General features: G+C 42.3%; 1 protein-coding gene across 1 annotated transcript; it reads right to left on the bottom strand.

Moving 5' to 3' along the window:
* On the bottom strand, nt 5,426-15,041 carry LOC109217004. The gene is made up of 6 exons (XM_019381231.1): nt 14,721-15,041; nt 11,607-11,666; nt 10,058-10,117; nt 8,557-8,746; nt 8,056-8,222; nt 5,426-5,437 (listed from the first exon to the last, which is right to left on the bottom strand). The coding sequence occupies exons 1-6, from the start codon at nt 15,039-15,041 to the stop codon at nt 5,426-5,428; spliced, it is 810 nt and encodes a 269-aa protein (XP_019236776.1).

Genomic DNA, 24,656 nt, shown 5'->3' with positions numbered 1-24,656 from the left:
ATAATTCAGCCCCTCGATGCCTTTGTTTCCTTCAACACCCTGGACTCGGGTAGTAAGTTTCTTGAGCTCTACGGCCAGGTTCTTGATAAGAGAATCCTTGTCATCAGACTCAGGTCTGCTTGAAATGGGTTGCGTGGGATGCAGCATAGTTTCCACATAAATGGGATTCTTGTGATGAGGGTAAGAATGGTCATTTGTAGAGTTTAGTGGTTCGGGGACGAGTAATGGGATGTTACTTGAAGTGTGGCATGTGTTGCAGTGGTGGTGGGGAGCGGGTTGATTTTGTGGTTTCGGGATGTTTTGTGGGGGTGCCGGGGTTTTGAATGTTGGGAAAGTTGACATTTGGGGTTGTGAGGGAAAATGACAAGCTGGCCAAATTCCGGACTTTGTCTAGCTCTTCCTGAAATATCAATAACTTTTGTTCAAGCTGGGAGGCACTTTCCTTAGAAACCTGAATACCCTGGGGAAGTCTCTACCCTTTCAACCGAATTCTCCTTCCTGATGTTACCAGAGTCTTCCATTTTCCCTTTGTTCTTGTTTCTGATAGGACCTGGAGGAGGAGGAGGTGGAGGGCCCTTGGATCTCGTAGAGTATGATGATGCCAGAGTGCAACGGACTAACCCTTTGGGGAAGGGGAATAAAACAAAAAGTAAAACAAAAAGGTAACAAGTTAGTAAAGATTATGAGGAGAAAACGTTGCGATATTTAAACACATAGTGCAAGAATATAAATCGTTTCCTAATTTGGGTGCCTCATTGTGCCCGAGGTAGGCCTAGCGACAAGTTGATTTGGAGAACTTATAATGCTAAATGCCTCATTTTATTGATAAAAATAAGACGAATCCCAAAACGACACTAAAATAGCAGAAAAAATAAAAATGTCACTAATGGCTGTGGGCCTTATTACATTAAAGCAAAAGAAAGACTCCTAACTACTTGGTCCCAGAAGGACCTTCCCTAGACTCGGCATCTTTGGCTCCATCGAACAGCTTCCCTAGCTCAGGCAATCCCAGCAGCAAGTAAGCTCTAGCCAAATGTCCCCATTCGCTTCCCCCGGCATTCTGGCAGTTTTGGATCCTTTGGATGAACTTCCTTTCCAATTCTACCAAACCTCGCTCCAAATACCCTAGTCGTTTGTTGGCACTGACAGCCATATCTTTCCATTCCTCGATCAACTTTTGATGGGCTTCTTGAATTTCCTGATGCTCATTCTCGTGCTCCCGAATCCTCTTACGCAATTGGTCGTACTTAACCCGCTCCTCAACCTTCTCATCGACGATCCTGTGACCTCGAGCAAACCCTGGTTATCCCAAGCCATCATGATCATCCTCTAGCCAACCTGAGTAGTATGGCGAACAACCGACGTGATATCTATCCGGCTCAATAGAATCTCTCCCCAATATGATTTTGCAGTGCCACATGTGCTGAGCTTGGCACTTATGAGGGATATCATCATCCTGAAAGTCGGTCCTGAAATGACCCATTTTGTCGACCCTCGGTATAACCTGCTTCCTTCCTGCCTGTCTCATGAATCGAAGAGGGACATAAGGATAAGTTCCTCTCAGGCCGATGAGAATAAGAAATGGTGCATCCCGAGATCGAACAATGAACTCTTCAGTAGGGAACCATTCAAACATCCACTGCACTTGGTCTTCTTTCAGATTTTCAAACAGCTCTACCCATCCTTTAGCATCTTCTGGTTGAGCGAATATGTCGGGCATATAGTTCATTCGCCTTGGCTGATGGAAGGCGATATGATCATCCCAGTCCCTACGTAGGATCTCCTGCCGATATTTACCCTTTTGGAGGTGCTCCATGATCCAAAGTTGGAGTAGTAAGTTGCAACCCTCAAAGTGATTGGCCCCTTGCTGACATTTTTCTAGGGCTCGGTATATCTCCGCGACAATCATTGGTACTATGTTGAAAGGCTGCCCGCCGATTCCTTCCATTAGAGTCTTGGTGACCATGGCTAGTCTGGTATGGATCCTAGCCTTCTTCATAGGAAACACTATCATCCCCCAAAAAGCAGAATATGAAGACGAAGACTCTTCTGTGGGTATGCCCCAATGAGGTAAGGGCGAATTCGTCTGGGTAAGTGCGGTAGGACTTGCTATGGCCGTACCTCTCGTACAGATAGTCGAAAGGAATGTAAGAGTCCTTCAAACATGTCAAGTCTGGGTTTTTCTTCAGTCCCATCATCTTGAGGAAACCCCTACCCCTGCGATTTCTGGCATAAGCAAACCCGGAGTCTCCCAAGGAACACCAGCTAACCCTCCGATTTTTTCGAGCAAAGGGGTCATTTCAAGGTCCCCAAAGCGAAACACTGATCTATCACTGTCCCAGAATAAGGTTGCAGCCTCTATGATTTTGTTGTCGGGCTGGATTTCCAAAAGAGAAGGATTATTCCCCAAATATTTGCGGACGAGAGTCTTGTCACTGGAGTGAAGGTCTTCCCACCAGCTTAGCAACCTTGGGTGAATGTTGGTTACCATACCGAATCTGGGGACTTCGTGCCACATTTTCTGCAAAACAAAGTGTTAGACCCTTACCCCACCGGACTCGACTATTTAAACCAATAATTAGAATAAACGACATTTAGTTCTCTAAATAAATGCACAGAATATGGTGGTGTTCGTTTGGGTTCCAAGGAAACCCAGTGGACTTTGGACAAGGCTATCTTAAAGATTCATTATGTGGAAAGCATAACTAACTCGACTAGGTTTGACAGTGATGCATGCGCAGTTAAAACAAAGTAAGGTTTCTATGGGGTATTAGACCGGTACCCTTGAGCGGACAACTCAAGAGGGAAAGGCACGGAACCGCGACTGCACCGTTGATCGACTGGTTTTACCACAAATACGCCTTTACCAAATTTAGGGGGTAATAATATCGGAAGGGCGCAACCACTCATTATAAGCGTTGCTATGGGATTTTGTTTGGCACGAGTGGAATATGATGTTGAAGATGCAGTTACAAGAATGAAACAAATTGTCACGTATTTGCACATTCATAAAAGAATTATTACAATGATTGCTCATAATTACAACAGTATTGAAGGAAAGTAGTAAAGGCATTAAAGAAAAGAAAACAAAGAGCCAAGTCAGTTTCGCAGTAGAAGAGAAACAAAGACATTAAATGAAAGCAATAGAGAAGTAATAAAGTCACAAATAGCATGAAATGGTAAAAGCCTGAAGAATAATCCCCAGCAGAGTCGCCATGCTGTCGACGCCCCCTTTTTCTCGCGAAATCGGGTTTACGACATTTGGGAGGACAACTCTATTCCCTTTTGGGATTTGGTTTTTTTGGAATTGAAGAGTCGCCACCTAATGATTAAGTGCATTAGGACACTAAGGGTTTTTGAGTTGGAAAACCAGAGTTTGGGTAAGGGCTAGAAATTATCTCGAGGGGAAGGTGTTAGGCACCCCTCAAGATCCACTAGTGTACTTCCCGGCCATGCTATATTGTGACTTCATGTAATCAAATAAACAATCAAAGATTCAAATATACAACATTGCAAATAAGCTAAAAGGACTTTGAAGGTAAGTAGGGAAGACAGATATTTACGAAAAGGTTTGAATGGTTTTACAAGAAGAGACGAAAACAAAGGGAGAGGGGTCCTAGGTTCATGATTAATATGGATCATTAATGTAATACTCAATAATTGCTCCTTAGAAAAGGGGCTATATGAGATATTAGCGCATCGGTCATCATCTCCATATTCTACCCTTCCCACCCTGTAAAGGTTACTAAACGCGTGTGTTGGTCACGAATACTTACCGCGTGCTATTACCTGTCCCGTTCTATAAGTCCTGGAGGGTATTTAGGACCACTATTCCTATGTGGTAGGGACTAGGCTGAACCCTTAAGTTTAAAGGAAAAATGCTAAGCGACATACATAACAAATAGGACTGCACATAAGGGAACATACGAAATCAAATAAAGGCTCACAAATCCCTCCTCAAATGAACGCATAATTAGCACGTCTTAAACACATTCAAGGTCTCAAAGATAGGAGTTTTATTACAAAGGAATAGGTAACAGCAGTTAAAGCATGGTTTTAAAAAATGAGGTAGCAACAGTAATTTTATGAGGTACAGGACAAGTTAAATAACACGATTCTGGGCAGAGGTTGGTAACCCAGTGATTTGAGAACATAAAAGTCAGAAACTCAGTAAGAGTAAATAGGTGCACCATTTCAAAATCGTTTCCAGATGGAGCAGAGTTTTTTTTAAAAAAAATAGAGTGAACTACAGAGAATCAAAGCAAGAATGGGAGCGGCAGAGTTCGAAATTAAAAGAAGTTGGTTGGTCCTAAACACGATTAATCAATTCTTATTGGGCCTAAAGTTTTCCTAGGCGTCGTATACATTATCTGATTATTTTAAGGAATGGACATGCATATTTGATTCTGATTTTTCTAAGGTACGCATGATAATGCATTTGCAGAAACGTTTCAAACACTTAGCCATAAAGTTATTAGACTAACATGTTAATTAACCACTGTAATTCGAACGAATAAGAAATCCTAAGGGCAGGATATCTAATGCACATAGGAGTACCTAAAACATGATTTCTAACATGCCGATGCAGTAATGACAGTTTATTTGGCATGTTGTTAATTGATTAATATTACGAAGTGAGTACAATAACATACTGAGAGTGCATGACCTAAAACATGATTTCTAACACATGAAAATGCATGCCCTAAGCAGGTTATCTATTGCGCAAATAGGTAAATAAAACCTATAAACAAGTTTTCTACCCATTACTTAAAATAAACATGCATTCCCCTCCCCCATGTTCACTATTCAGCCCCAGTCGTTCATTTACAAATTATTACAAACCAATAGTATATGAATTACAATAATAAATAAAAAAATAAGAAGTTATTCTATAGGGAGCCTTCAATCAGGCACAGTCTTCCAACCTCACTTCCTTCGAGTTTCACAGCCTTTGCCATGGTCTAGGTGCGGCAAAGCTCCCTAGGGACCCATTGGGTCCCTGGCCAATACCAGCACCTAAACACTTAGAAGAATGCAGGACATGTGCAGTGTGGGATTACCAGCCTTGTGTGTCAAAGTCCAGTGAGTACTCAGAGGTACCCAAAGCAATGCTCACACGAAGGGGGCAGAACCTATTCTCTAAGAGTAGTGTGAAGTGCAGGAAGAAGTAGTTTAAAAGAGTTTTCAAAAACAAGGGATTTGTTTTTAAAAAAGAAGCACCAGTTCAACAGTATAGGATTGCATACAAGGATCATGGGGAAAGGGAACAAATAGATCACATAATACTAGAGGAGATACAGAGATTTACTGAAGCATGACTACACAGAATCAGAAGATTCAGGGAACCAAGAAATGGTCAAACTTAAACATAATACTTAGACAGCAACAGGGGGGGGGGGGACAATTATAACAGTTAAGATAAACATCAGTTAGAAGCCTGTAAATCAAGCAGGACATATAAAGTGCCAGGGATCAGGGGAGTTAGGAAGTGGTAAAGTTTAGGCATAATAAGGTACAGCAATAGGATACAGGCATAGGGTAGAAGTTAGGGATAGACAATGTCATATTACAGGCTTTGAATATAAATCAGAAGACATGGTAAAATACTAAAACAAAAGAATCAATAGCATGTTGAGCAATAGAAGCGTAAATAGAAGAAAATCAAGAAGATAATGAACTGAAACAAGAATAAAAATATTGATTGGAGACTTGAAGATTAATTAGGACATACCAGTAAGAGAGCAAGAGCAGGATGCAAAGACAAAGTGATAACGCAATATTAGCCTTGGCTTACAGCCGGCTAATAATAGGCAAGAGCAGAGAACAGCAATAGAGCAAAAGAGCAAGAGAGAAAGAGCACAAGAGAATGTAGAATTGAGAGTATTCAGTGATGTGTGTCTGTGTTTTGCTAATGAAAGAGTAGAGTATTTATAGTTCTGGAAACATGTAGAAAAAATGAGGTAAGAAGTAAAGTGTAGTATAATTATAGAAGTAAATACAATTAGAATCCCAATCAATGTAAGTACTCCCCTTCAATTGGGGAGTCTTAGTTCAAACGGCTACCATAGTGACAAATAAGGAAAGAGAACTAATTGAAAGACTAATTTCAATCATACAGAGAGTAGTAAAGAATAAGGCATGTGATTAGGACCAGGTACAGAACATATGAATTAAGGAAAATAAGAATCAATTGGCGACATGCTTGCATATAAAATAAGGCAGAGTATTATTCTAAAAATCAGTAAGAGTGTTAAGGCAAGTAGCACAGTTAAAGGAAAATACACAAAATCAGTAAAGAGTTCTAAGGCAAGTAGCACAGTTAAAGGAAAACACACAGAATCAGTAAAGAGTTCTAAAGCAAGTATCATAGTTAATACACAAAAGGATCAATACAAGTAACAAGTAACAAACCGTAGGAATCATCAAGCATTTAAATAGCAGTCATGCGATTAACAGGGAGAAGTACTCATAGAACAGCAGGAGTTAAAGGTCGGAACAATGAATCAACGTAGGAGTTGCAGAGAACACATAGGCGCATAGTCAAGTAACAAAGAAACAACCAAAAATACCTAGGGTTTCATCAATACTCGTTAAAATAACATAAAATCAGGAGATAATAGCTTAAACACAGTAGAGACGTTAAAAATTATAGGAAACCTTTCTGAAAACAAGGTCAAGAAACCCCAGTTTCAAATAGGAGACAAAGATGTTTAAAACTTGATTATTTGTAAAGATCGAGTAAAGAAAGGTTCAAAACATGAAGGAATGGGTCACAAATCGTTAAAATACAGATGGGTTTTTGAGAGACTTGGGTCGAGGTTAGGGTTTCCTATGAAAACAGAGGAAGTAGAGGTAACCTGGCCGTGAAACTCAGGAACCATGGTGATTAGAACACCATCGAGTCAAAACTCGCCGGAGAAAGGCCGGAAACAAACCAGGCGAAGCTTCAGTGACTGACTTGTATGGCGGAGGCTTCTGGGGTCTCAAGGATAGAGGGAATCAGCGAGATAGGGTTTCATGGCGGCTGGTGGTCGAAAGAGGTGAGGCTGGAGGTGGCCGGAGAGATGGTGGAGGTCATCGGAGAAGAAGAACCAGAAGGTTCTAGAGAGAAGGGGGAGAGGAAGAGACGAAGTAGAGAGAGAGACTGTCTCGAAGACTGAGGGGTCGAGGGGGGGTAGTTAGATTTAATTAAGGAAAATAGATCTGGGCCGTTGATCTTACTTGATCAACGGCTCAGATTAAATCGGGGTTAGTCCGGGTTATATTAGGGATTGGGCTGGGGTGAGTTTAATTGGGTATTAGGTCAATTAAATCTGATAGAGGTGTGGCCAAATTGGCTAAAATTGAAATAATAAAGGGCTGTTTATCAAATAGACAATTTTCCCCTTTTTTATTATTTTATAAAATGGTTAAAAAGATTTTACAACAAATTAAATGTACTGAACTTAATTAATAACGTATAAATATTAATCTAAAAATACTAAAAATGATTTTATAATTGTAAAATGCTGTTAATTGTAAAATAGGCTATAATTGTAATTATATGCAATTTGGCTTAAAATATACCAAACAAATGTGTAAAAATATGCAAAAAATTAACTTAATTATATCTTGGTGTAAATATGAGAATGAAAATAAATTATTCACCAAAAATGCTAGTCTGGGAATAATTATTGAATTTTGTACTATTAAAATAGACAATAAATTGATTTTAAAATCTTTAAAAAATAAGGAAAAAATACCAAAACTCTTGGGCATGCTTATATATGCATGTACATGCTATTTGAGAATATTTTGAGTATATAATAATATTTAAGGAAAAATTGGGTATCAACATATGCCGAGCGGCATTATAACCTTCTTTATTATATTACTCGTAAATTGCTAGTTTCGTACCTTTTAATTCTTTTTCCGCAAATTGTTAGGCTTATATAGTCATAGAGACTAGGTGCCGTCGCGACAGTTCATGGAGGGAGAACTGGGGTCGTGACAACTCTTTTTAAATTTCTTATATACGTTGTTCCATAGATGCCATACACAAGCAAAATGTGGTACCGCTGGATACACTCTCGATACAGATTTAATGATACTCTCATTCCTATCTGAAATGATGCACATGTTTTCCCTCTCACCATACGCTTCCTTGAATTGCTCAAAGAACCACGACCAAGCAGCATCGTTCTCTGAATCAATAACACCATATGCTAGTGGAAGTACATGACCTGTAAAGACAATTACATACATATTAAAAATATATATTTCAATCTTTAATAGGCATTAATATTGACAAATTTTATTATAATCCCCATACTCGCCCGCACCATCCAACATGCTGGCCAAGACGAATGTCCCGGTGTAATACAATTTTAGGTGGCTTCCATCCACTACCACAATGGGTCTACAATGATCGAACCCCTTTATAAAGGCATAAAGATATATACACATACATGAACTCATTTTTTGGCGATTTTACCATTCTAATGTGCGACACAGGATATGTCATATCCGTTGTATATAAGTATCCTGGTAATTTATTATATGAATCAACCGGTTCACCTCTAAAAAAATTCATTGCCTTTTCTTTAGCCCGCCACGCCAACATGTAGCTAACATCTATAACAAAATCTGATTTCACATCATCAATTATATCCTTTGGGGTGTATTTCCTCTTATGATTAGTAAGCTTGGACCGAATCATACCACCGATAAGACTGCTACTTGCCTGACGTTGCTCATACACCTTATCCTTCAACGGAAATGTATGCTTATCATTGAACTCTCTCACTTTGAACATTTGTGATTTGTTAATGCTAGAAGCCTTAAACCTCCATTCACAATCCTCTGACATACATAATAATTTATAGTTGCAAATAATTTTTCCGCAATATATACGATGAGTATAAATGATTAACAATTCATTAATATACATGCGAATACATTGTTACATATATATATATACATTATTATAAAATACACACATATACATGTGAATAAGACTGTAATTATATATATACATTTAAATATGTATAAATACATCTAAAAACAAACAGCGAAAGCCACTGTAATATCTATTAAATACAGTAAAATACAGATGAATACATGTGTTCGAAATACATAGGTACACCAATGCAAGTCATGAAAATACATCCAAACATATCTGAATACATCTAAATACAGTTTACAAATTCTACCATGAATACGATTTATAAAAATTCTCAAAATACACAAGTATACTTGTGAATACGGCTGTAATTATATATATGCAATTAAATGCGTATAAATACATCCAAGAACAACCAGTGAAAGTCACTGTAGTAAATATTCATTAGTAAAATACAAATGAATATATGTATTTGAAAAGCACATTAATAATTATTATATGTTTAATATTTGAAGTGATTTAAATACACCCAAACAATTCAAGATACATCTAAATACAATTTAAGTATTCTGTCATGGAAACAATATACAATTTCACACTCAATATACATAACCATACATTAGAATATAACATGGTGTTTAACAAGTTGTATTTAAAAAAGCTCAAACCTGATAGCATTAGACCTATCAACCCGGAATTAAAATCTTTCAGATATTGCATAATGCTCCATCACCTATTTCAATATAGCCTTATCCCTATATACTTGACCAGCCATAACCTCTCTTTGATTAGTTTTTGAAATAATCAAATCCGTGTCCAATTCGAACACCTTAATTGGTTCTCCTGAATTGAAAGACTCAATATGTCACGACCCAAGTTCTCCCTCCGTGAACGGTCGTGACAGCACCTAGTCTCTACAACTAGGTAAGCCTAACAATTTGCGGAAAAAGAAAATAAAGATACGAAACTAGCAATTTATGGGTAACATAATAAAGAAGTTTAAAATGCCGCTCGGCATATACAATATCACTCTCTCAAACTGAACACCAAACACTCCCAAAACCCAAAATCTCATGAACCATAAGCTAAAGAACTAAACAAAAGGAAATACAAGAAGTCTACAGATAAAGGGAGAATAGAGATGGACTTCTAGGTCTGCGGACGCGGCAGATATACCTCGAAGTCTCTGGGTCGCTTCGCCTCACAGATAGTATGTCTGACCAGAAGAACCTGGATCTGCACACGAAAAAATATGTGCAGGAAATGGCATGAGTACACCACAGTGGTATCCAGTAAATGCCAAGCCTCGGTCGAGTAGTGAAGAGGAAGGTCAGGGCCCTACTAGTTATATATATATATTACAAGGTAAAAAAAAGTATGAAATGTGACAGTATAATTAAAGATGCTAACAACCAATAAAGATGAAATCACAGAAAGAAATAACTCAGTACACGGAAAAAAACAACAGGGGATCTCCCGGGATACCGTCCCGTAGTCCCAAACGTAAATATGCAGGGGATCTCCCGGAATACGTAGTCCCAAAGTAAATATCCAGTCCAGGGGAATCTCCCTGGATACCGTCCCGTATTCCCAAATATAAATGCGCAGGGAATCTCCCGGAATATCGATCCGTAGTTCCAAAGTAAATATGCAGGGGGGACCTCCCGGGATATCGTCCCATAGTCCCTAAGTAAACACACAACAGTCTCAAGAAAGAAATCTACAATTCTATTCAAGTTCGTTTCGAGAAACAGGAAATTCTACTCTAAACATGCTACACAAAATCCAAGTAAGAAGTTAGGCAAATAAGACAGTTAAATCACATAGGCATGCTTTCCTAAGCTAAACAGGAACTTCAAATACAAGTATTGCTCATTTAAAAGAAAACACAGATATTTACTTAATGAAAATGGGGGTTTTCAACAATTAGCACGTGTACACACTCGTCACCTCATGTACACGACATTCATATAACAACAGTACCAAAGTCCTAAGGGGAGTTCTCCCCCACAAGGTTAGGCAAGCCACTTACCTCGAACCAAGCTCAATCAAGTCGAAATCACGCTCTTGCCATGAGTATCCAACTACGAGTGGCCCAAATCTAATCAAATCAAGTTCATTATGTAATTATAACGACAAACAACTAGTTTATCTAAAGGAATCGAAGCTAAGGCAAGAAAATAGAAAAATGCCCAAAAATCCTCCCAGGGCCCACATCTCGGAATCGGGTAAAAGTTACGGATTATGAACACTTATTCACTCAAGAGTTCACTCGTACAAAAATCATCCCAATCCGACGTCAAATTCGTATTCAAAACTCAGATTTTCCATTGGGGAACTTTTCCCCCCATTTCCAAACTTCTACCCTCAAATTACTTAATTAGATGAGAAAAATAACAATAGATTAATGTATTAGAACAAAATTAGAGTTAGAATTCATTACCCAATAGTTCTCCTTCAAAATCTCTCAAGAAATCGCCTTCGACCAAGCTCAAAATCAATTTTATAAGTTATGATTAAAACCCTCGATTTCACTCTTTTCTGCCCTGTGATTTTCGCTTCTGCGAGGGGTCCACCGCACCTGCAGTCCCGCTCCTGTGGCTCATACTCCGCACCTGCGGAATTTTATTAAGTCACCAAATTCCGCACCTGCCCTCCTCACCTCATAGATACGGTTCCGCTTCTGCGGTCCTTGAGCCGCGTCTGTGACCAACTGCCCTTATGCCTTAGACTGCATCTGCGGTTGCCAAACCGCTTCTGTGGCGCCGCACCTGCGGTCCAAGCTCTGCAGGTGCAAAACCAACAGGTTCAGCATGTTCAGAAAATTGCCTAAGTCCAAATCCAATTCCGTTAAGTATCTGAAACTCACCTGAGGCCCTCGGGACCTCAACCAAACATGCCAACCAATCCTAAAACATCATACGAACTTAGTTGAACCCTCAAATCACATCAAACAACGCTAAAACCACGAATCACCCTCCAATCCAAGCCTAATGAACTTGAAATCCCAAGAATTCTACAACCGATGCTGAAACCAACCAAACCATGTTTGATTGACCCTAAATTTTGCACACAAGTCACATTCAACACTACGGAACTATTCCAACTTTCAGAATCAGATTGCGACTCCGATATCAAAATTTCACTATCGATCCGAAAACTTCAAAGATTTAACTTTCGGCATTTCAAGCCTAAATACACTACGGACCTCCAAAACACACTCCGAACACGCCCCTAAGCCCGAAATCACCCAACGGAGCTAACAGAATCAACGAAATTCCATTCCGAGGCCGTCTTCACACCTTTCTGACTACAGTCCAAATTCTAAAGCTTAAGCTCTCATTTAGGGACTAAGTGTCCCAAAACACTCCGAAACTCAAAACGAATCTTCCCGGCAAATCACAATAGCAGAAATAAACACGGAGAAAATAGTTAATATGGGATCAGGGCGCTAATTCTCAAAACGACCGGCTGGGTCGTTACATCCTCCCCCTCTTACAACATTCGTTCATCCTCGAATGAGCATAGAGACATCCCTGAAGTGGTGAAAAGATGAGGGTAACGGCTGCGCATGTCCCGCTCGGTCTCCTAAGTCGCCTCCTCGACCGGCTGACCCCACCACAGAACCTTTACTGATGCAATGCTCTTTGACCTCAGCTTTCAAACCTGCCTGTCCAATATAGCCACTGGATCCTCAACATAAGATAGATCCTTGTCCAACTGGACTGAACTGAAATCCAACACATGTGACGGGTCACCGTGATACCTCCGGAGCATCGAAACATGAAATACCGGATGAACTCCTGCCAAGCTGGGAGGTAAGGCAAGCTCATAAGCAACCTCCCCAGCACGTCGCATTACCTCAAAAGGACCAATAAATCTCGGACTCAATTTCCCCTTCTTCCCAAATCTCATAACGCCCTTCATAGGTGAAACCCGAAGCAAGACCCGCTCTCCAACCATAAATGAAACATCGCGAACCTTCCGGTCCGCATAGCTCTTCTGTCTGGACTGGGCTGTGCGGAGTCTATCCTGAATCACCTTAATCTTCTCCAAAGCGTCCTAAACCAAGTCTGTGCCCAATAATCTAGTCTCGCCCGGCTCAAACCAACCCACCGGGGATCTACACCGCCTACCATACAGAGCCTCATATGGTGCCATCTGAATGCTTGTAGGCAAACTCCGCCAGTGGCAAGAACTGGTCTCAAGAACCTCCAAACACCATCACACACGCACAGAGAATATCCTCAAGAATCTGAATAGTGCACTCGGACTGTCCGTCTGTCTAGGGGTGAAATGATGTGCTCAACTCCACCGAGTACCCAACTCATGCTGTACGGCCCTCCAGAACCGTGATGTGAACTGAGTACCTCTATCTGAAATGATGGAAACTGGAATATCATGCAGACGAACAATCTCCCAAATATAAATCTCAGCCAACCGCTCTGAAGAGTAGGTAGTACACATAGGAATGAAGTGTGTGGACTTGGTTAGCCGATCCACAATCACCCATTTGGCATCGAACTTCCACAAGGTCCGTGGAAGTCCAACCACGAAGTCAATGGTGATCCGCTCCCACTTTCACTCCGGAATCTCTATCTTCTAAAGCAAGCCACACAGTCTCTGGTGCTCATACTTTACCTGCTGACAATTGAGGCACCGAGCTACAAACCCAACTATATCCTTCTTCATCCTCCTCCACCAATTGTGCTGCCTCAAATCCTGGTACATCTTCACGGCACCCGGATGGATGGAATACTGCGAATTGTGGGCCTCCTCTAGAATCAACTCCTGAAGCCCATCAACATTGGGCACACATATCCAATTCTGCATCCTCAATACCCCGTCATCACCAATGGTCACATCTCTGGCATCTCCATGTAGAAACTTGTCCTTGAGGACAAGCAAATGAGGGTCATCATACTGACGCTCTCTGATACGATCAAACAAGGAAGACCGAGAAACCATACAAGCAAGGACCCAACTGGGCTCCAAAAGATCCAATCTCATAAACTGGCTGGCTAAGGCCTGAACATCCATCGCCATGGGCCTCTCCGCTACTGGTATATAAGCCAAACTCCCCAAACTCACCCGGCGACTCAAAGCATCAGCCACCATATTGGCCTTGCCCGGTGATACAAGATAGTGATATCATAGTCCTTCAGCAGCTCTAACCACCTCCTCTAGTGCAAATTAAGGTCCTTCTGCTTGAACAGTGTTGCAAACTCCAGTGATCAGTGTAGATCTCACAAGGAACACCGTACAAATAATGATGCCAGATCTTCAGGGCATGAACAATAACAGCTAACTCGAGATCATGGACAGGATAATTCTTCTCATGCACCTTCAGCTCTCTGGACGCGTAGGCAATCACCCTACCGTCCTGCATCAATACCACTCCAAGGCCAATCCTCGAGGCATCACAATAGACAGTATAAGACCCCGAACCTATAGACAATGGGGCTGTAGTCAAAGCTGTCTTGAGCTTTTGAAATCTCTCCTCACACTCCTCTGTCCACCTGAACGGAGCACCCTTCTAGGTTAGCCTGGTCATAGGTGCTGCAATAGATGAAAATCCCTCAACAAACTGACGGTAATAACCCGCCAAGCCAAGAAAACTACGGATCTCCGTAGCTGAGGATGGTGTGGGCTAACTCTGAACTGCATCCACTTTCTTCGGATCCACCTTGATCCCCTCATTCGATACTACGTGACCCAAGAATACCACGGAATCCAACCAGAACTCACATTTCGAGAACTTCGCATATAACTTCTTTTCTCTCAAAGTTTGAAGCACTTTCTTCAGGTGCTGCTCATGATCTTCCCGACTCCGGGAGTATACCAGAATGTCATCAATAAAGACAATGACGAACGAGTCAAGATATGGCCGGAATACACTGTGCATCAAATGCATAAATGCTGCTGGGGCATTGGTCAGCCCAAATGACATAACAAGGAACTCGTAATGACCATACCGAGTCCTGAAAGCAGTCTTCGGGATATCTGGCTCCCGAATCTTCAACTGATGATAACCTGAACGCAAGTCAATCTTAGAAAGAACACGAGCACCCTGTAACTGATCAAACAGGTTATCAATACGAGGCAAAGGATACCGGTTCTTCACTGTATCTTTATTCAATTGGCGGTAATCAATGCACATATGCATAGAACCATCCTTCTTCTTCACAAACAAGATAGGAGCACCCCAAGGTGATACACTGGGCCGAATAAAGCCCTTATCAAGCAATTCCTGCAACTGCTCCTTCAACTCCTTCAACTCAGGAGGAGCTATACGGTAAGGAGGAATAGAAATGGGCTGAGTGCTCGACAACAAATCAATGCCAAAGTTAATATATTTATCGGGAGACATGCCTGGAAGATTAGCTGGGAACACATCAGAGAAATCCCGTACTATTAGGACTGAATCAACTATAGGAGTATCAATACCGACATCTCTCACATAAGCTAGATACGCATCACACCCCTTCTCAACCATTCGCCGAGCTTTAACAAATGAAATAACTCTATTAGAAGTGTGATCTAAGGTACCCCTCCACTATACTCGCGGTACACCTGGCATAGCCAGTGTCACGATTTTGGCGTGACAATCAAGAATAGCATAATGGGGCGACAACCAGTGCATGCCCAAGATAACATCAAAATCTACCATGCTGAGCAATAACAAATCAGCTCTGATCTCAAAACCACTAAGAGTAATCAAACACGACCGATAAACGCGGTCCACAATAAGAGAATCTCCTACTGGAGTAGAAACATAAACAGGGGAGCTCAAAGAATCCCGAGATACGCCCAAATGCGAGGAAAAATAAGAGGACACATAAGAATGAGTGGAGCCTAGATCGAATAGAACCGATGCCTCTCTATGACAGACCGGAACAACACCTGTGATGACAGAATCAGAGACAACAACCTCGGTATGAGCAGGAAGGGCATAGTATCTGGCCTGGCCTCCCCCTCTAGGGAGACCTCTACCTCCCCGACCTCCACCTCTAGCTGGCTGGGCAGGTGAGGTAGCAACTGGTGCTGTAATCATAGCTTGGGAACTCTACGGAGCGCTGTGGCTGAGAAGTCTACGGAGGTGCACCCCTCCTAAGTCTAGGGAAATCCCTCACCATATGGTATGTGTCACCACACTCAAAACAAGCTCTGGGAGGACGTGGCGGCTGTGACTGGCTCGGGCCAGGTCTGCTAGACTGACCACTGAAAGCACCCCGTGCAGGAGGCGCACTAGATACTGGAGGTACATAATAAGGTTCCTGAGGTCTAGAAGGAGCTGGAATACCACTGGCTGCTGGAAGAGTTGAATGAACGGGGCAACTCATATAACCCCTATCATGACGAACTACAGCTGGGGCACGGGCACCAAAATAATGGCTCGACTCTCGAGACCTCTTGGCCTCTCTCTCCTCTCTATCCCGAGCATGCATGCCCTCTACTCTCCTAGCAATGCTCACCACCTGATGATAAGCAATATCCATCTCCAACTCCTGGGCCATGCTCGATCTGATGCTGGGAATAAGCCCCTCAATAAACTGGCGAACTCTCTCACGAACTATAGAAACCAAGGCCGGTGCATGCCTAGCCAAGTCACTGAAACGTACAGCATACTCCGAAACAGTCATAAAACCCTGGCGCAAATGCTCAAACTCCGCGCGCCATGCGTCCCTAAGGCTCTGAGGGACATACTCTCTCAAGAACATATCTGAAAACTGACTCCATGTAAGGGAAGCTGCCTCAGCCGGACTGTCCAACTCAAAAGTACGCCACCACTGATAGGTTGCTCCTCGAAGCTGGAAGGCAGTGAAAGAAACCCCACTCGATCCTGATATACCCCATAGTGCGGAGGATACAGTGGCACTCCTCTAGAAATCCCTGAGCATCCTCTGATGCTAGACCACTGAATGTAGGAGGCTGGTATTTCTTGAACCTCTCAAGCCTCCGCTGCTCCTCCTCTGAAGCTACTGCCCTATCCTCGGGCTGAACTGGGGCTACAGGCGGTACCAGTATAATCTCGAGGACCTGATCAACCTGCACTCGCTACTCAGGAGTGCGGGCGGCGGGAGTCTGTGCTCCTCCCCCGGCCTGAGATGTAGCTGCAGTAAGGGGAATCAACCCTGCCTAAGCTAAAGTGGTGTACATGCTCATGAACTGTGCAAGGGTCTCCTGGAGATCTGGAGTAGTAGTAGCAGTAGGCGTATCAAGCGTCTGGGCTCTGGCTGGAGCTGCTGGTGGCTCCTCTGTAGTAGCTCGTGTGGGTGCTCTGGCTGCACCACGTGCGCGTCCTCGGCCTCTACCCCGGCCCCGACCTCTGATGGCTCGAGCAGGGGGCGCGGGTGTTTGATCATCTCCTATTGCTCGTGTCCTCACCATCTTTGAGAGAATAGAAGACAGAGGTTTAGAATTTTGATATCAAAAATCTTGCATGACAAGGAAATCAAATGAAGTGGAATTTTCCTAACAATTACATAACCTCTCGTAGATAAGTACAAACGTCTCTGTACCGATCCGCGAGACTCTAATAAACCGGCTTGTGATTCATGATCCTATGAACCTAGAGCTCTGATACCAACTTGTCACGACCCAAGTTCTGCCTCCATGAACGATTGTGATGGCACCTAGTCTCTACGACTAGGTAAGCCTAACAATTTGCGGAAAAAGGAAATAAAGATTCGAAACTAGCAATTTACGAGTAACATAATAAAGAAGTTTAAAATGCTGCTCGGCATATACAATATCACTCTCTCAAACTGAACACCGAACACTCCCAAAACCCGGAATCTCATGAACCACTAGCTAAAGAAGGTACATAGTGTTCTAACTCCAGAAGTCTAAACAATAGGAAATACAAGAAGTCTACAACTAAAGGGAGAATAGAGAGGGACTTCTAGGTCTGCGGACGCGGCAGATATAGCTTGAAGTCTCTAGGTCGTCTCGCCTCACAGATAGTATGGCTGAGCAGAAGAACCTAGATGTGCACACGAAAAAACATGTGCAAGAAAGGGCATGAGTACACCACAGCGGTACCCAGTAAGTGCCAAGCCTAACCTCGGTCAAGTAGCGACGAGGAAGGTCAGGGCCCTACTGGTTATATATATAACAAGGTAAAAAAAGTATGAAATGTGATAGTATATTTAAAGATGCTAATAGCCAATAAAGATAAATTCACAGAAAGAAATAACTCAGTACATGGAGAAAAACAACAGGGGATCTCCCGGGATACCGTCCTATAGTCCCAAACGTAGATGTGCAGGAGATCTCCCGGAATATCGATCCGTAGTCCCAAAGTAAATATCTAGTACATGGAGATATCCAGGGATACCGTCCCGTAGTACCAAATATAAATGCGCAGGGGATCTCCCGAAATACCGGTCCGCAGTCCCAAAGTAAATATGCAGGGGGGAAATCCTGGGATATCGTCCCGTAGTCCCTAAGTAAACACACAACAATCTCAAGAAAGAAATCTACAATTCTATTCAAGTTCGTATCGAGAAACAGGAAATTCTACTCTAAACATGCTACACAGAATCCAAGTAAGCAGTTAGGCAGATAAGACAGTTAAATCACATAGGCATGCTTTCCTAAGCTAAACAGGAACTTCAAATACAAGTATTGCTCAATTAAAAGAAAACACAGATATTTACTTAATGAAAACGAGGTTTTTCAACAATTAGCACATGTACGCACTTGTCACCTCACGTACACGGCATTCATATAATAACAGTACCAAAGTCCTAATGGTAGTTCCCCCACACAAGGTTAGGCAAGCCACTTACCTCGAACCAAGCTCAATCAATCCGAAATCACGCTCTTGCCACGAGTATCCAACTCCGAGTAGCGCAAATCTAATCAAAATCAAGTTCATAATGTAAATATAACTACAAACAACTAGTTTAGCTAAAGGAATCGAAGCTAAGGCAAGAAAATAGAAAAACGCCCAAAAATCCTCCTCGGGACCACATCTCGTAATCGGGTAAAAGTTACGGATTATAAACACTTAATCACTCACGAGTTCACTCGTACAAAAATCTTCTCAATCTGACGTCAAATTCGTATTCAAAACTCAAATTTTCCATTGGGGAACTTTTTCCCCCATTTCCAAACTTCTACCCTCAAATTACTTAGATGAGAAAAATAACAATAGATTAATGTATTAGAACCAAATTAGAGTTAGAATTCATTACCCAATAGTTCTCCTTCGAAATCTCTCAAGAAATCGCCTTCGACCGAGCTCAAAATCAATTTTATAAGTTATGAATTAAAACCCTCGATTTCACTCTTTTCTGCCTTGCGATTTCCGCTTCTGCGAGGAGTCCACCGCACTTGCAGTCCCGCTCCTGCGGCTCATTCTCTGCACCTGCCGAATTTCATTAAATCACCAGATTCCGCACCTGCGCTCCTCACCTCGCAGATGTGGTTCCGCTTCTGCGATCCTTGAGCCGCATCTGCGACCAACTGCCCTTATGCCTTAGACCGTATCTGCGATTGCCAAACCGCTTCTGCGGCGCCGCACTTGCGGTCCAAGCTCCGCAGGTGCGAAACCAACAGGTTCAGCAAGTTCAGAAAATTGCCTAAGTCCAAATCCAATTCCGTTAAGAATCCGAAACTCACCTGAGCCTCCCGGGACCTCAACCAAACATGCCAACCAATCCTAAAACATCATAAAAACTTAGTTGAACCCTAATGAATCACCATCCAATCCATGCCTAATGAACTTGAAATCCCAAGAATTCCACAACCGATGCCGAAACCAACGAAACCATGTCCAATTGACCCCAAATTTTGCACACAAGTCACATTCAACACTACGAAACTATTCCAACTTTCAGAATTTGATTCCGACCCCGATATCAAAATTTCACTGTCGATCCGGAAACTTCAAAAATTCAACTTTCGGCATTTCAAGCCTAAATAAGCTACGTACCTCCAAAACACACTCCGAACACGCCCCTAAGCCAAAATCACCCAATGGAGCTAACGGAATCAACGGAATTTCATTCCGAGGCCGTCTATACACTGTTCTGACTACGGTCCAAATTCTAAAGCTTAAGCTCTCATTTAGGGACTAAGTGTCCAAAGACACTCCGAAACTCAAAACGAATCTTCTCGGCAAATCACAATAGCAGAAATAAATACGGGGAAAGCAGTTAATAGGAATCGAGGCGTTAATTCTCAAAACGACCGCCCGGGTCATTACACAATAGCAAGTGTATCATCTGTATCAAAATTACATATTTGATTTGCTTCGTCAATTTGTACAATGTCGCTTGGAATTAAACTACCTCCAGCTAAAACTTCTTTGTCAATTATTGTTATGCACAAAGGATACATCCCGAATTCTCTGTTCACTTTTTTCAACTCTACATACACCCTGTAACCCATGTCGTTATGTATTTCCATTGGTGTGGAATTTCCATCTACTTTGTATTCGATTTTGATTGACTTTGAGCGCAAATCTATGTCGAGTTGTTTAGATATTGAAGCAACCAAATCACTGTACGATGCATACTCCTTTATTAGCTTCTATCATTGTTGATACATTAAGACGAGCATCGCCGGGCCCTCATGAAGATTTTGAACGAGGCTCATGTCCCTGATAATATCACAGTGAACCATTTGGAGAAGATTGCCAACAAGATATTCGAGGCAAACAGGATCACTTTCTCGGATGACGAGCTGCTTTTGGAGGGTACAAAACACAATTGAGCTTTTAATCTCACAGTGAAATACGAGGATTCTGTGGTCTCGAGGGTACTAGTAGATAATGGTTCCACTGCAAATATTTTCCCTCTCTCGACTCTGCAAAAGTTAAAAATTGATACTGAAAGGATCCACAAGAATAGTATATATGTTCGAGGTTTTGACGGAGGGGGAAAAGATTCTGTTGGCGATATCGTGCTCGAACTGACAATAGGACTATTTGAATTTACTATGGAGTTCCAGGTGTTAGATGTGGCCGTTTCCTACAATTTACTGTTGGGTAGGCCCTGGATACATGTTGCCAAGGCAATACCGTCTTCTCTGCACCAGATGGTAAAGTTCGAGTGGGATAGACAGGAAATTGTTGTGCATGGTGACGAGAATTTATGTGCTCACAATGATACATCCGTCCCTTTATTGAGGCCGAAGGCGATAAGGGGCCTTGGGTTTACCAAGTTTCCAAAACAGTGTCAATTGAGAAGATTCCGGAAGGGGAATGTATTCCGGGTCCAAAGCTAGCTTCTGCGACCGTCATGGTAGCAAATGAAATGTTGAGGAATGGTTTTGTGTCGGGCAAGGGTTTGGGTGCATCTTTGCAAGGTATCGTGCAGCCAGTGTCTTTACGTGAAAATTCGGGTACGTTTGGTCTGGGATTCAAGCCCACAGGAGAGGATGTGAAGAAGGCTAAAAAGCTGAAAAAGAAGGCATGGTCGCTCCCTAAGCCTATCCCACGCCTCTCTAGGTCCTTCGTCAAGTCAGGGGTCGTGAAGCGCCCGGTGTCAATAGTTCTAAAGCTTGTGGTCAACTTTGATGAAGAGCCGATCAAAAGGTTCCAGAGTTTATTTGATGAAGTGAACATGGTAGAAATTGGGGAAGGTTCCAGCAAAGCAGATGTGCAGTTTATTAGGCCGAAAGTGAAGCTTAACAATTGGAAGGCTACTCTTCTCCCTGCTCAGAAGGAGTTTTGGTAGTTTGCTTTGTTTTCCTTCTGTTGTCTGGATTATTCCAGGGTTGTAATCCAAATTTTATCTTTGCCATTTGTTTTATGTACAAACCCTTCTATCCTTTATTTTCAATGAAATGAAATTTCCCTTTTTCCATTACTCCTGATAGTGTTTCATTTTTGCTTTACTTTGTACAGTTCTTTTTATGCTGGTTTCAATGACATGACATGCATGAGGAATTTCCGGCCAAGTCTTAAAAGGCAATCTAACTCTGAAATAATAATCCAAGAAGTAGAGAGTGATGATGAAACAGAATATGATGAAGAAGCATCATTTGAGGAAATTAGTAAAGAACTAAATCATTTTGAAGAGAAACCCAAGCCTAATTTGAATGAAACTGAAGCAATCAATTTAGGGGATCCAGATAATATCAGGGAAACCAAGATAAGTGTACACTTGGAACCACAAATCAAGGAAGAAATAATCAAAGCGCCGTTTGAATATAAAGACATTTTTGCATGGTCATATGATGACATGCCAGGTTTGAGTACTGACTTGGTAGTTCACAAATTGCCAACTGATCCGGCATTCCCTCCGATCAAGTAGAAGTTAAAGAAGTTCAAGACTGACATGAGTGTGAAGATCAAGGAAGAAATCACAAAACAGTTGGACGCAAAGGTCATTCGGGTTACTCGATATCCCACTTGGTTAGCTAATGTTGTGCCAGTACCAAAGAAGGATAGTAAGACCAGGGTGTGCGTTGATTACCGCGATCTCAACAAAGCAAGTCCAAAGGATAACTTCCAATTGCCAAATATCCACATTTTGATTGATAACTGTGCAAAGCATGAGATCGGGTCTTTTGTGGATTGCTATGCGGGATATTACCAGATCCTGATGGATGAGGAAGATGCAGAAAAGACACCATTCATCACACCATGGGGAACTTATTGCTACCGGGTAATGCCATTTGGTTTGAAAAATGCTGGGGTAACCTACATGAGGGCAATGACTACCGTATTTCATGACATGATACATAAGGAAATTGAGGTCTATGTGGATGATGTGATCATAAAGTCAAGAAAGCAGTCCGACCACGTCGAAGACTTGAGAAAGTTTTTCCAGAGGCTCCGCAGGTACAATCTTAAGCTCAACCCTGCAAAATATGCATTTATTGTTCCATCTGGGAAACTGCTGGGATTCATAGTCAGTCGGCGAGGTATTGAGTTGGATCCGTCAAAGATCAAAGCCATCCAAGAATTTCCACCGCCATGGAATAAAATTGAGGTGATGAGTCTGCTCGGGCGATTAAAATACATCAGCAGGTTTATTGCTCAGCTCACGACAACTTGTGAGCCCATCTTTAAGTTGCTGAAGAAGGATGCCGCGGTCAAATGGACTGATGAGTGCCATGAGGCATTTGATAAGATCAATGGATACTTGTCAAACCCACCTGTGTTGGTCCCGCCGGAGCCTGGGAGGCCTTTGATCCTCTACTTAACAGTCTTAGATAATTCATTCAGTTGTGCGCTGGGTCAACATGACATCACTGGCAAGAAGGAGCAAGCCATTTATTATCTCAACAAGAAGTTCACTTCCTACGAGGTCAAGTATACTCTCCTTGAAAGGACATGTTGTGCCCTGGCTTGGGTGGCACAAAAGTTGAAGCATTATCTCATCCTACACTACTTACCTCATTTCTCGCATGGAACCTCCAAAGTATACATTTCAGAAGCCTATGCCCACAGGCAGGCTTGCAAAGTGGAAGATTTTGCTCATAGAGTTTGACACAGTCTATGTGACTCGGACCGCGATGAAAGCTCAAGCCTTGGCCGATCATTTGGCCGAAAACCCGCACGATGAAGAGTATGAGCCGTTAAAGACTTATTATCCTAATGAAGAGGTGATGCATATTGACAAGGTGGAGCAGGACGAGAAGCCAGGTTGGAAACTTTTCTTTGATGGGGCCGCTAACGTGAAATGTGTCAGAATAGGGATGTGCTCATTTCTGAAACAGGGCATCACTACCCTGTAACAGCCCAGCTTCACTTCTATTGTACCAACAACATGGCAGAGTACAAGGCGTGCATTCTGGGTTTAAGGTTAGCGGTAAACATGGAAGTTCAGGAGGCATAGGTTTTGGGAGATTCAGATCTATTGGTGCACCAGATTCAGGGAGAATGGGAGACTCGAGATTTGAAGCTCATACCGTATCGATAATGTCTGCATGATCTTTGTCAGCGATTCAGATCGATAGAGTTCAGGCATATTCCTAGGATCCATAATGAGGTGGCCGACGCTTTGGCTACTCTGGCGTCAATGTTACACCACCCGGATAAGGCTTATGTTGACCCTTTGCATATTCAAGTTCGCGATCAACATGCTTATTGTAACGTGGTAGAAGAGGAACTTGATGGTGAACCTTGGTTCCACGATATCAGGGAGTACATCAAGTCGGAGGTATATCCGGTACAGGCCACATGTGATCAAAAGAGAACGATTCAACGCCTGGCTAGTGGATTTTTCTTGAGCGGGGGAGTTTTGTACAAGAGAACTCCAGATCTTGGATTGCTGAGGTGTATAGATGCTAAACAAGCTTCGACCATCATGGCCGAAGTTCATTCCGGAGTTTGCGGGCCGCGTATGAGCGGATATGTTTTGGCAAAAAAAATCCTTCGAGCAGGTTTTTATTGGCTCACCATGCAACGAGATTGCATCAGCTTTGTACGCAAATGTCATCAATGCCAGGTGCAGGGTGATCTGATTCATTCCCCGACATCTGAGTTTCACACAATCTCTTCACCTTGGCCCTTTGTTGCTTGGGGCATGGATGTCATTGTACTAATTGAGCCAGCAGCATCGAACGAGCATAGATTTATTCTGGTGGCCATCGATTATTTCACCAAGTGGGTCAAAGCGGTAACTTTCAAATATGTGACCAAGAAGGCAGTGGTGGATTTTGTTCATTCAAATCTTATTTGCCGGTTCGGAATCCCCAAGGTAATCATCACAAATAATGCTGCTAATCTCGACAGCTATCTGATGAAAGAGGTATGCCAATAGTTCAAGATTATGCATCGAAATTCCACCCCGTATCGCCCCAAGGCAAATGG

The sequence above is a fragment of the Nicotiana attenuata genome, chromosome 2 (genome assembly GCF_001879085.1).
Source record: "Nicotiana attenuata strain UT chromosome 2, NIATTr2, whole genome shotgun sequence".
In the NCBI taxonomy this organism is placed as follows: domain Eukaryota; kingdom Viridiplantae; phylum Streptophyta; class Magnoliopsida; order Solanales; family Solanaceae; genus Nicotiana; species Nicotiana attenuata.
Note: the sequence above shows the minus strand (reverse complement) of the source record. Positions and strands in the feature narration are given on the sequence as shown.